At 46.8% G+C, this 13,213-nt stretch overlaps 1 protein-coding gene across 1 annotated transcript; it reads right to left on the bottom strand.

The window, feature by feature from the left end:
* Positions 1–1,311: 1,311 nt before the first annotated feature.
* On the bottom strand, positions 1,312–1,887 carry twist1a (twist family bHLH transcription factor 1a; the record flags this gene model as incomplete). The annotated part of the gene is made up of 1 exon (XM_080526718.1): positions 1,312–1,887. The coding sequence occupies one exon, from the start codon at positions 1,885–1,887 to the stop codon at positions 1,312–1,314; it is 576 nt and encodes a 191-aa protein (XP_080382844.1).
* Between the last annotated feature and the right edge of the window lie 11,326 nt (positions 1,888–13,213).

Here is a 13,213-nt window from a genome sequence, read left to right on the forward strand (position 1 = left end):
AGGTGAGCATGTTTGTATCAAAAAATAAATACAAAAAGATAATACTTCATATTCTGCAAATCCTCTATGGGAAATTGAATTAATAAATTGCCGTTTGGGTGTAGTCTCTCTCTTGATCAATGATACAGAAACAGGCTTGATTTGTCAGAACGCGACGCACAGACGAACAGACGAACTGCGGCGGCTATATCTCCAACATCCATCGTCAGAAGAGTTGGAACCCAGGAGTGAACACAGTTAAACAGGTTTCTGAATGTGGAGCTCGTTGCCTTGCCAGAACCATCCGGACTGTCTTCGATAAGTGCTCCCCTGTAGCCTGTAAGTTATATATATATATATATATATATATATATATATATATATATATATATATATATATATAACCAATAACCTGTAACCAGCCTGTTGTCTTCTGTAACCAATAACCAGCCTGTTGTCTTCCATGAACATGTTTCTCTTCATAACTCTCAGCTCCGTGGGACTCTCTCCTCGCCACGGCGACCACACATGGAACAACGCATCTGTGAAACACAATGTTGAATAGAACCGTTAGACTAACAACATAAAATAGAGATGTTTATTGTCCTTGAGGAACATTCTCTGAATTCTCTTCGTCTTCGGATTTGGGCTTTTATTCATTCGAAACACAACTGTGAACATTTCAAACCTGCAAACTGCGACACTTTAAATGAATGTGCAATAACACTATGTGCAATATGACAACCCTCGGGTACATAAGGTTCAGAGATAGGAAATGTTAGAATAGGTATAGCATAGCATAGAGTACAGCACAGTGTTTTATTTGTATAGAATAGTATAGTGGACAGTGTACATAGCCTTTATTTATGTAAACTAGCTCCTTTCCCTTCTTGTTTTTAGTTTTTCTTTCCTAGCACCAGGGGAGCCCCCCCTCACAAATTTCGTTGTTTGGTACCTGTACTATATCAATGACAATAAAGACCATTCATTCATTCATTCATTCATTCATTCATTCATTCATTCATTCATTCATTCATTCATTCAAATAGTGCGTCACTTGTATAAATTGTAGTAGACTGCCAGTGTGTATTATCATCCAGATGTATTTGATAGAAAGCCTATAAGCCACTATAGGACACTAACACTGCAAACACGAAAAGCCACTTTTCAATGAGAATCATCCAGGTTGTGCGTTATTCGAAATCACAATAATGTCAAATAATGACTTCATGCATGTGACAGACAGAACGGAACAGGAGGGGACAGCACACAGTAACGTACCATGACAACGTCTGCTGCTGTGGCCTCCGCGCGCAGTAACGCGTCTGTGCGCTAGTGGGATGCGGACAGAGACCACGCGCCCTCCATCCGCCACACGGAGAACGCGTAGCTCAGCCGCTCGTGCGCCACGTAGCTGCAGCTTCCGGCCCCGCGCGCGTCCAGCTCGTCGCTCTGCAGCACCTGGTACAGGAAGTCGATGTATCGCGCCGCGAGCGTCAGAGTCTGGATCTTACTGAGCTTGTCCGAGGGCAGCGTGGGGATGATCTTACGCAGCGACGTGAACGCCTCGTTCAGACTCTGCGTCCTCTGCCGCTCGCGCACGTTGGCCATGACGCGCTGATGCTGCAGGTCCTCAAACGACTGCGGGCTGCCGCCGGTGCTGACGTCATCGCTTCCGTCGCTGATGCATGCGCTCTTCTTCACTCTCTTGTTCGGGCTGCACGCGCTGTCCCGGTCCTTCATGCACGCGCTGTCCCGGTCCCCGGCCTCCTCCTCCCCGGTGGTCCTTCGGCTCGCGCGCCGCTTCTTTGCGCCTTTCCTCCGTGGCCGCCGGTCCGCCTCCTCCTCCTCGCTGTTCCCCGCGCTGTCCACCGGAGACCCAACCGGAGAGCACGAGGCCTCCCGCATCGCGTCCGTATGCGTCGCCTTTCCCTTCCCCTACCCGTAAGACCCCTGCCCCCCCCGGGTGTCAGAGCATCGGTGCACACGGCCGGTAACCCGGTGGAGAAGAGCCTTCTCGAGATGGGTGCAGAATATGACCGGTGATCCAGCCCCGCGCAGAGCTAAAGAGGGGGTTTCTCTGTGTCAAGCTGCACGGTTGGAGTTTTTATAGTGCAGAGCGCGCGGGGGATTTGGGGAGGGATGTGATTGGGCGTGTGACGTCAGGGGAGGGGAGAGGGGGTGTAAAAACTATCTGCAAAAGTTTCCGTTATACAAGAGTCTGCTCTTCTCCATGCAGAGTCAGTCAGAGCTGCAGAATATGAATATGCTATTTATGCATCACCCTTTACGCGTGACTGTAGTCGGACATGGGAAGGTTTAAATTGCAGAGACTTGAGAGCACAAAGTAAAGATAACTTATATATATGAAGATAATTAAGTAAAGATAATTGAGATAATTGAGAAAAGTTGAGAAATTGAGCAATGGACCAACGTTGTTACATCTCAGTGACATTCAGACCGATTGGCTGCTCACATAACGATGACTTGGAAAATAAAAAAATAAAAGGTACAAACGAAAACGTCAAAATGCCAATTAAACGCAATTTTGAGACACACGCGCACGCACGCACACGTGTACAGACACACACACACACACACACACACACACACACACACACACACACACAACAACAACAACAACAACAACAACAACAACAACACTGTGAGTGAATCATTTATGTTCAATATCCATTATTCACAATGTCCTTAGAGGTCAGGTAAACGTCCTATTAGAAGGGTTTCAGAGATTCAGACACACTGCAGCCTATACTATAAACTATAAACTATATACATATACAGTTATACATATATATAAACTTAAACCCTAGTCTACCAGTCTACCCGGGGATGTTGTTGATGACAGGGAGAAGGAGCAGACGTTCTCAGACGTTTCAGAAGGAGAAGTCTCACAGCAGGGTTCCTATAAGCAGACCTACTGTTTATTTTCCTGAGCGGCTCTAGAGGTTCTGAGGTTCTGAGGAATGCGCCTAAGTGGGTCTGTCCCCCGCCGGGGCCCCGCAGAGCGGCTCAGGTTGAAGAGGCGGGCCGGCCCAGGGAGCTCTCAGGGCGGATCCAGAGATCTCAGCAGGTCGCCGATGCGGTGGACGGCAAAAGCGCAATGCAAACATGGAGTAAGGAAAGATGATGTGGGTTAGAGCGACGCACTCTCTGTCTCTCTCTCTCACACACACACACACACACACACACACACACACACACACACACACACACACACATACATACACACGAACGCGCACGCGCGCGCGCACACACACATACATACACACGAACGCGCACGCGCGCGCGCGCACACACACACACACACACACACACACACACACACACACACACTGGCAGCACTCGCAGCGTCGTAAGACCACCCACCTAACTAAACCTTCACCACAAAACAGCTGAAAATAACATGAACATGAATTCAGTCAAAATGGCTGAGAGAAGCGACGAGAATGTTTAATACACTTTAGTGACCAAGTCATCATGTTGTATTCATTTTTCATAACACACAAAATGCAGCAGAAAGCTGTCCCATCTTTGCAGACTCTCTCCCCTCACCTTCAGGACAGACAGACAGACCACTCCACATCTACCTGCAACAGCCTCCGGCCGCATAGGTACCGGAGAATTACCAGGCTGGCCAGGGAGCGTCTATATACCCCACCTGGTCTCACACGGCAGACGTCAGAATTCGACGTTTGTCCATCGCATCCAAACGTCGAATTCCGACGTGACATTGGGGTAGCTCGTTCTGAAAGCGCAGGGGTGCGCCTGTTATGTGCGCCTGTCGGGGCTTCTCTCGGGATTATTCCATTTTGAATTGCACTTGCATTAATTAGTTATTCCAATTGCACTTGCATTAATTAGTTATTCCAATTGCACTTGCATTAATTAGTTAGGCCACATTTAGGGTTAGGGTTAGGGTTAGGGTAACCCTAACCCTCTCCGTTGGTTGTATCTCAAAATGTGGCCTAACTAATTAATGCAAGTGCAATTCAAAATGGAATAATCCCGAGAGAAGCCCCGACAGGCGCACATAACAGGCGCACCCCTGCGCTTTCAGAACGAGCTACCCCAATGTCACGTCGGAATTCGACGTTTGGATGCGATGGACAAACGTCGAATTCTGACGTCTGCCGTGTGAGACCAGGCTGAGCGTCTATACCCCCCCCCCCCCCGCCCCTCCCCCCACCGGCTCCTATGTGCGGGTCGTTGACCCGGGAATTCCATCGACTGAGACGGGGTCCGAGGAGGGTTTTCACAGTGAAAGACTACTTCTGCCTCCCCCAGCCCCCCTCCGTCCCCCCTCCAACCCAACCCCCCCCCACCACCACCACTCCTGCCTGCTCCCTCTTACCCCTGCATCCTTATCTCCGGCTCCCATTCATTCAATTAGCACCTCAACGCAACAGATGAATGAGCTCGCTGAGAGCTCTAATGGGACTAGACCGTTACCGCAGCAAGCCCTATCTCGGTGGTGTTATCCTCTAGGCCCTCCCATATCCACCACAGTGACCGTTATGGGACTAGCCTAATCTGAGAAGAGAGACCCCAGTCCAAGCTTGAACGCAACCCCAAGCATAGGGTCATATTCCCCAAGCACCCATACACCTGCATCTGTCTTAAAACGGACTAAACATCCAAAACAGGTTCTTTCTGTCAATAAACATGTATATAGAGATTATGTTAGATTATAATGTACACATAGCCCACTCTAGACTGCTGCTGCTTACCGAGTTGATTAAGAGTCCATCACATTCCAGTCCAGTGCGATTTCAAACTCGGTTAATTTAATGTTAATAACAACAGCTGCACTCTAAAACCTCTCAAACACACACAGGCCTAAATAGTCCTACAGCTGATATCTATTGAATGTGTAGGTAGGCCTATCTAAATACAGTTTCATTTATATATTAGGTCCAGTTTATCTTCCGGTGGGTGGGTGAGGTGAGAATCTATGCATGGACATATCGATCATCTAACGATCAGGTGATCAGGTCTATGCATGGACATATCGATCATCTAATGACCAGGTGATCAGGTGGTCTCCAGCAGGTCCGTCATGAAGGAGATGTATGTTATGGCCAGGTGGAGGGTCTCTATGCGGGACAGACGCCTCTCGTAGGTGAAGGTGGGCACCCTCCTCCGCAGCGCGTCGAACGCCTCGTTCACACTGAACATCCGTCTGCGCTCCCGCACGTTCGCCGCCTGCCGCTGCCCCGTCGTGATCACGCGTCTCCGTTTAGACCTCCCGGTGGTGAACTCGTGATCATGTGACACCGGGCTGACATCTAAGTACACCGGGTCTAAGACATCTAAGTATGCCGGTGCGCTCCCCGTGCCATGGTGCAGGTGTCCGGCGACGTGTTCCAACGTGCGCGCGCCGCCGGTGTCCCGGTTCCCATGATCCCAAGACAGGTCCCGGTAACACCGGTCCCGGTAGCCCGTTCCACCGGGATGATGAGTGTTGTCTGGGAACTCTACCGGGCTGATGTCGTTAACGAAGCCCTGCATCTCCATCACCTGCCGCCACACACTGAACACTGAACTGAAGGGCTGAGATCCGATATGAATATATGGGCCTTGAAACCAGTCAAGCACAATAATCGATAATCAAAGGCCAGATTAGGCTAAAGGTTGGCTTGGTGACGGCGGTGAGGAGGGTGAGGGTAATTCACCACCGGGCACTTGAAGCCCAGAGACCGGTCACGGTGCACGGTGAGAGAGGGGCCATCCAGCCCAGAGACCGGTCACGGTGCACGGTGAGAGAGGGGCCATCCAGCCATGCTTACATCCCGCCGTCAGTGCGCTCAGACACGGTGAGGTCCTCTTCGGCTCAAGGCCAACCCGGTCGTGATCCCGCTGTTTTAATAAGTCTCCTCTCTCTCCTCACAGCGCCACGGCTTTCATGTCGTTTCAGTCGCTAAACTGAATTAAGTTAGTGTATTAATAAACTGAAGTCTCCGTTTGAGAAGTGAACTGATGTGCGCCGAGCCCCGCGGTACATGGGAGGGTCTCCACGCCCGGAGAGGTCGGCCGTCTGAGCGCGTTAATGAGCTTCTGCAGAACGGAGCCTCTCCACCGAGGGTCACACAGGCGTGTTTGCTCTCCTCTCCTCCGCTTCGGAGGCTAAATAATGACACTTCTATCACTTAAACAGGCCGGCGGAGAGCAGACCAAACACTACATTCCCTAACTGTCGCTATCCTCCTGAAAGCCTTTCTGTTGCAAATTAGAGTAAATAGCTGTGCGTTCCCATGGCAGGCCAATGTGTGTCCACTCCTCCTCACCTCCAAGGCCCGGGGAGAGAGAGGAGGCCACGGGGTTCAGACCTGCACAGTCAACTCATCTGAAAGGGTAAGACTTCATGAATTAACTTCAGTCCACCAGTGAGTTTGACCATTATAGAGATGGTTGGTTATAAGGTAGAATGAATGAATGAATGAATGGTCTTTATTGTCATTAATACAGTACAGGTACCATACAACGAAATTTGGGAGGGGGGGCTCCCCTGGTGCTTGGAAAAAATACTAAAAACAAGAAGGGAAAAAGAGCTGGTTTACATAAATAAAGGCTTTGTACACTATCCACTATACTATATACTATACAAATAAAACACTGTGCTGTACTCTATGCTATGCTATAAATATCCTAACATTTCCTATCTCTGAACCTTATGTACCCGAGGGTTGTCATATTGCACACTCCCAGGTCAGCACTGATCCCAGGTCAGCCTTGTGTTGTTCAGCATGATGAAGAGGAAGACTATCATGATGAAGAGGAAGATTTTACATTTTCTGTTTTCCTATCAGTTATACTGTAATGTGTCTATCTGGTCTCATTCTAGCTGGCTTTCCTCCGTAGCTATCTTTAAAAAGTGATGTATCGGCTACTTTGATTTATAGCAGGAAATGACATCACTTCCATCCGAAAGTTCAAAGGTCAATAAAACGGTTGATAAGCTGATCCTCGATGTGTGTGTTGTGCCTGGATAACATCCCTATACGCTGCGTCCAGGACTATCCAGACCAGAGGGGATATTCTTACAGCCCGGCTCCAACTGGTTTGGAAAAAAAGTGTTATTCTGCTCATACTTTTGGCTTAGATAATTGAGCAATACGTTTGATTCAGAGGCCTTGTGATTGTGCAATGTGGTAATGATGATGATGTGTTTGTGAGCGAGTGTGTGTGTGTGTGTGTGTGAGAGAGAGAGAGAGAGAGAGAGAGAGAGAGAGAGAGAGAGAGAGAGAGAGAGAGAGAGAGAAGAGAGACAGTGAACAGTGAAGAGAGAAGGAGAGAGAGTGTGCGGGTTTGAGAGTTTGAGTGTGTTTGAGGGTGTCTACACTCAAACATGAGAGGTTCTCCTTAATCTTCAAACCCCCCCCCTCCCTCCCCCTCCCTCCCCCCTCCCTCCCCCTCCCCCCCCTCCTCCCCTCCCTCCCCCTCCTCCCCCCTCCTCCCTTCTTCTCTCTGTTTTCCTGGCAGGAGGATAAACATGATGGGACATTCCGGTGGTTGTCGTGGTAACGCTGAGAAAGCACAGCTGGGCGGGAGAATATGAGGTAATCTCACCCCGGGGCTGCTGGGTAAATATTGGTCTTAAATAAAGAATAAAACCCCAATGAGACAGACACACACACACACACATACACACACACACACACACACATACACACACACACACACACACACACACACACACACACTCCCTTGGTCTGCAGCATCCAGAAACCTGGTAACCCTAATATACAGTGTACATGTGTTTGATAGCGTTCCTCATTCCCTTCCATGCATTACAATGAGCCTGTCCTCCGATTTCTACCCCAACCAGCCTCCCCTGGTGGATATTTATATCTCAGGTTGTTCTGATAGAGACGTCTCAATGTAAAGAATGTTTTCTTGCTATCTGACTGTTTCTTGCTGTTTGACTGTTTCTTGCTGTCTGACTGTTTCTTGCTGTTTGACTGTTTCTTGCTGTTTGACTGTTTTCTTGCTATCTGACTGTTTCTTGCTGTCTGACTGTTTCTTGCTATCTGACTGTTTCTTGCTGTCTGCCTGTTTCTTGCTGTCTGACTGTTTCTTGCTATCTGACTGTTTCTTGCTGTCTGACTGTTTCTTGCTGTCTGACTGTTTCTTGCTATCTGACTGTTTCTTGCTGTCTGACTGTTTCTTGCTGTCTGACTGTTTCTTGCTATCTGACTGTTTCTTGCTGTCTGACTGTTTCTTGCTGTCTGACTGTTTCTTGCTGTCTGACTGTTTCTTGCTGTCTGACTGTTTCTTGCTGTCTGTCTGTTTCTTGCTGTCTGACTGTTTCTTGCTGTCTGACTATTTCTTGCTGTCTGACTGTTTCTTGCTATCTGACTGTTTCTTGCTGTCTGACTGTTTCTTGCTGTCTGACTGTTTCTTGCTATCTGACTGTTTCTTGCTATCTGACTGTTTCTTGCTGTCTGTCTGTTTCTTGCTGTCTGACTGTTTCTTGCTGTCTGACTGTTTCTTGCTGTCTGACTGTTTTCTTGCTGTCTGACTGTTTCTTGCTGTCTGACTGTTTTCTTGCTGTCTGTCTGTTTCTTGCTGTCTGTCTGTTTCTTGCTGTCTGACTGTTTCTTGCTGTCTGAGTGTTTCTTGCTCTCTGTCTGTTTCTTGCTGTCTGAGTGTTTCTTGCTGTCTGTCTGTTTCTTGCTGTCTGACTGTTTTCTTGCTGTCTGACTGTTTCTTGCTGTCTGAGTGTTTCTTGCTATCTGACTGTTTCTTGCTGTCTGACTGTTTCTTGCTGTCTGACTGTTTCTTGCTGTCTGACTGTTTCTTGCTGTCTGTCTGTTTCTTGCTGTCTGACTGTTTCTTGCTGTCTGTCTGTTTCTTGCTGTCTGTCTGTTTCTTGCTGTCTGACTGTTTTCTTGCTGTCTGAGTGTTTCTTGCTGTCTGTCTGTTTCTTGCTGTCTGTCTGTTTCTTGCTGTCTGTCTGTTTCTTGCTGTCTGACTGTTTCTTGCTGTCTGTCTGTTTCTTGCTGTCTGATTGTTTCTTGCTGTCTGACTGTTTCTTGCTGTCTGACTGTTTCTTGCTGTCTGTCTGTTTCTTGCTGTCTGACTGTTTTCTTGCTGTCTGACTGTTTTCTTGCTGTCTGACTGTTTCTTGCTGTCTGTCTGTTTCTTGCTGTCTGACTGTTTCTTGCTGTCTGACTGTTTCTTGCTGTCTGTCTGTTTCTTGCTGTCTGACTGTTTCTTGCTATCTGACTGTTTCTTGCTGTCTGACTGTTTCTTGCTGTCTGTCTGTTTCTTGCTGTCTGAGTGTTTCTTGCTGTCTGACTGTTTCTTGCTATCTGACTGTTTCTTGCTGTCTGACTGTTTCTTGCTGTCTGACTGTTTCTTGCTATCTGTCTGTTTCTTGCTGTCTGACTGTTTCTTGCTGTCTGACTGTTTCTTGCTGTCTGACTGTTTCTTGCTGTCTGTCTGTTTCTTGCTGTCTGACTGTTTCTTGCTGTCTGACTGTTTCTTGCTGTCTGACTGTTTCTTGCTATCTGTCTGTTTCTTGCTGTCTGACTGTTTCTTGCTGTCTGTCTGTTTCTTGCTGTCTGAGTGTTTCTTGCTGTCTGACTGTTTCTTGCTATCTGACTGTTTCTTGCTGTCTGACTGTTTCTTGCTGTCTGTCTGTTTCTTGCTGTCTGAGTGTTTCTTGCTGTCTGACTGTTTCTTGCTATCTGACTGTTTCTTGCTGTCTGTCTGTTTCTTGCTGTCTGACTGTTTCTTGCTATCTGACTGTTTCTTGCTGTCTGACTGTTTCTTGCTGTCTGTCTGTTTCTTGCTGTCTGACTGTTTCTTGCTGTCTGACTGTTTCTTGCTATCTGACTGTTTCTTGCTGTCTGTCTGTTTCTTGCTGTCTGACTGTTTCTTGCTGTCTGACTGTTTCTTGCTGTCTGACTGTTTCTTGCTATCTGTCTGTTTCTTGCTGTCTGACTGTTTCTTGCTATCTGACTGTTTCTTGCTGTCTGACTGTTTCTTGCTGTCTGACTGTTTCTTGCTATCTGTCTGTTTCTTGCTGTCTGACTGTTTCTTGCTGTCTGACTGTTTCTTGCTATCTGACTCTTTCTTGCTGTCTGACTGTTTCTTGCTGTCTGACTGTTTCTTGCTGTCTGACTGTTTTCTTGCTGTCTGACTGTTTCTTGCTGTCTGACTGTTTCTTGCTGTCTGTCTGTTTCTTGCTGTCTGACTGTTTCTTGCTATCTGACTGTTTCTTGCTGTCTGACTGTTTCTTGCTGTCTGACTGTTTCTTGCTGTCTGACTGTTTCTTGCTGTCTGACTGTTTTCTTGCTGTCTGACTATTTCTTGCTGTCTGACTGTTTCTTGCTATCTGACTGTTTCTTGCTGTCTGACTGTTTCTTGCTGCCTGACTGTTTCTTGCTATCTGACTGTTTCTTGCTGTCTGACTGTTTCTTGCTGTCTGACTGTTTCTTGCTGTCTGTCTGTTTCTTGCTGTCTGTCTGTTTCTTGCTGTCTGACTGTTTCTTGCTGTCTGACTGTTTCTTGCTATCTGACTGTTTCTTGCTGTCTGACTGTTTCTTGCTGTCTGACTGTTTCTTGCTGTCTGTCTGTTTCTTGCTGTCTGTCTGTTTCTTGCTGTCTGACTGTTTCTTGCTGTCTGACTGTTTCTTGCTGTCTGTCTGTTTCTTGCTGTCTGACTGTTTTCTTGCTGTCTGACTGTTTCTTGCTGTCTGACTGTTTTCTTGCTGTCTGACTGTTTCTTGCTGTCTGACTGTTTTCTTGCTGTCTGACTGTTTCTTGCTGTCTGACTGTTTCTTGCTGTCTGACTGTTTCTTGCTGTCTGACTGTTTCTTGCTGTCTGACTGTTTCTTGCTGTCTGACTGTTTCTTGCTGTCTGACTGTTTCTTGCTGTCTGTCTGTTTCTTGCTGTCTGACTGTTTCTTGCTGTCTGAGTGTTTCTTGCTGTCTGACTGTTTCTTGCTGTCTGACTGTTTCTTGCTGTCTGTCTGTTTCTTGCTGTCTGACTGTTTCTTGCTGTCTGTCTGTTTCTTGCTGTCTGACTGTTTTCTTGCTGTCTGACTGTTTCTTGCTGTCTGACTGTTTCTTGCTATCTGACTGTTTCTTGCTATCTGTCTGTTTCTTGCTGTCTGACTGTTTCTTGCTATCTGACTGTTTCTTGCTGTCTGACTGTTTCTTGCTGTCTGACTGTTTCTTGCTATCTGTCTGTTTCTTGCTGTCTGACTGTTTCTTGCTATCTGACTGTTTCTTGCTGTCTGACTGTTTCTTGCTGTCTGACTGTTTCTTGCTATCTGTCTGTTTCTTGCTGTCTGACTGTTTCTTGCTGTCTGACTGTTTCTTGCTATCTGACTCTTTCTTGCTGTCTGACTGTTTCTTGCTGTCTGACTGTTTCTTGCTGTCTGACTGTTTTCTTGCTGTCTGACTGTTTCTTGCTGTCTGTCTGTTTCTTGCTATCTGACTGTTTCTTGCTGTTTGACTGTTTTCTTGCTGTCTGACTGTTTCTTGCTGTCTGTCTGTTTCTTGCTGTCTGACTGTTTCTTGCTATCTGACTGTTTCTTGCTGTCTGACTGTTTCTTGCTGTCTGACTGTTTCTTGCTGTCTGACTGTTTTCTTGCTGTCTGACTATTTCTTGCTATCTGACTGTTTCTTGCTGTCTGACTGTTTCTTGCTGCCTGACTGTTTCTTGCTGTCTGTCTGTTTCTTGCTGTCTGTCTGTTTCTTGCTGTCTGTCTGTTTCTTGCTGTCTGTCTGTTTCTTGCTATCTGTCTGTTTCTTGCTGTCTGACTGTTTCTTGCTATCTGACTGTTTCTTGCTGTCTGAGTGTTTCTTGCTGTCTGACTGTTTCTTGCTGCCTGACTGTTTCTTGCTATCTGACTGTTTCTTGCTGTCTGACTGTTTCTTGCTGTCTAACTGTTTCTTGCTGTCTGTCTGTTTCTTGCTGTCTGACTGTTTCTTGCTGTCTGACTGTTTCTTGCTGTCTGACTGTTTCTTGCTATCTGACTGTTTCTTGCTGTCTGACTGTTTCTTGCTGTCTGACTGTTTCTTGCTGTCTGTCTGTTTCTTGCTGTCTGTCTGTTTCTTGCTGTCTGACTGTTTCTTGCTGTCTGACTGTTTCTTGCTGTCTGTCTGTTTCTTGCTGTCTGACTGTTTTCTTGCTGTCTGACTGTTTCTTGCTGTCTGACTGTTTTCTTGCTGTCTGACTGTTTCTTGCTGTCTGACTGTTTCTTGCTGTCTGACTGTTTTCTTGCTGTCTGACTGTTTCTTGCTGTCTGACTGTTTCTTGCTGTCTGACTGTTTCTTGCTGTCTGACTGTTTCTTGCTGTCTGACTGTTTCTTGCTGTCTGTCTGTTTCTTGCTGTCTGACTGTTTCTTGCTGTCTGTCTGTTTCTTGCTGTCTGACTGTTTTCTTGCTGTCTGACTGTTTCTTGCTGTCTGACTGTTTTCTTGCTGTCTGTCTGTTTCTTGCTGTCTGACTGTTTCTTGCTGTCTGTCTGTTTCTTGCTGTCTGACTGTTTTCTTGCTGTCTGACTGTTTCTTGCTGTCTGACTGTTTTCTTGCTGTCTGACTGTTTCTTGCTGTCTGACTGTTTCTTGCTGTCTGACTGTTTCTTGCTGTCTGACTGTTTCTTGCTGTCTGTCTGTTTCTTGCTGTCTGACTGTTTCTTGCTGTCTGACTGTTTCTTGCTGTCTGACTGTTTCTTGCTGTCTGACTGTTTCTTGCTGTCTGACTGTTTTCTTGCTGTCTGACTGTTTCTTGCTGTCTGACTGTTTCTTGCTGTCTGACTGTTTCTTGCTGTCTGGCTGTTTCTTGCTGTCTGTCTGTTTCTTGCTGTCTGACTGTTTCTTGCTGTCTGACTGTTTCTTGCTGTCTGTCTGTTTCTTGCTGTCTGTCTGTTTCTTGCTGTCTGTCTGTTTCTTGCTGTCTGACTGTTTCTTGCTGTCTGACTGTTTTCTTGCTGTCTGACTGTTTCTTGCTGTCTGACTGTTTCTTGCTGTCTGACTGTTTCTTGCTGTCTGACTGTTTCTTGCTGTCTGACTGTTTCTTGCTGTCTGTCTGTTTCTTGCTGTCTGACTGTTTCTTGCTGTCTGTCTGTTTCTTGCTGTCTGACTGTTTTCTTGCTGTCTGACTGTTTCTTGCTGTCTGACTGTTTTCTTGCTGTCTGTCTGTTTCTTGCTGTCTGACTGTTTCTTGCTGTCTGTCTGTTTCTTGCTGTCTGACTGTTTTC

The sequence above is a fragment of the Nansenia antarctica genome (genome assembly GCF_963989245.1).
Source record: "Nansenia antarctica genome assembly, chromosome: 3".
In the NCBI taxonomy this organism is placed as follows: domain Eukaryota; kingdom Metazoa; phylum Chordata; class Actinopteri; order Argentiniformes; family Microstomatidae; genus Nansenia; species Nansenia antarctica.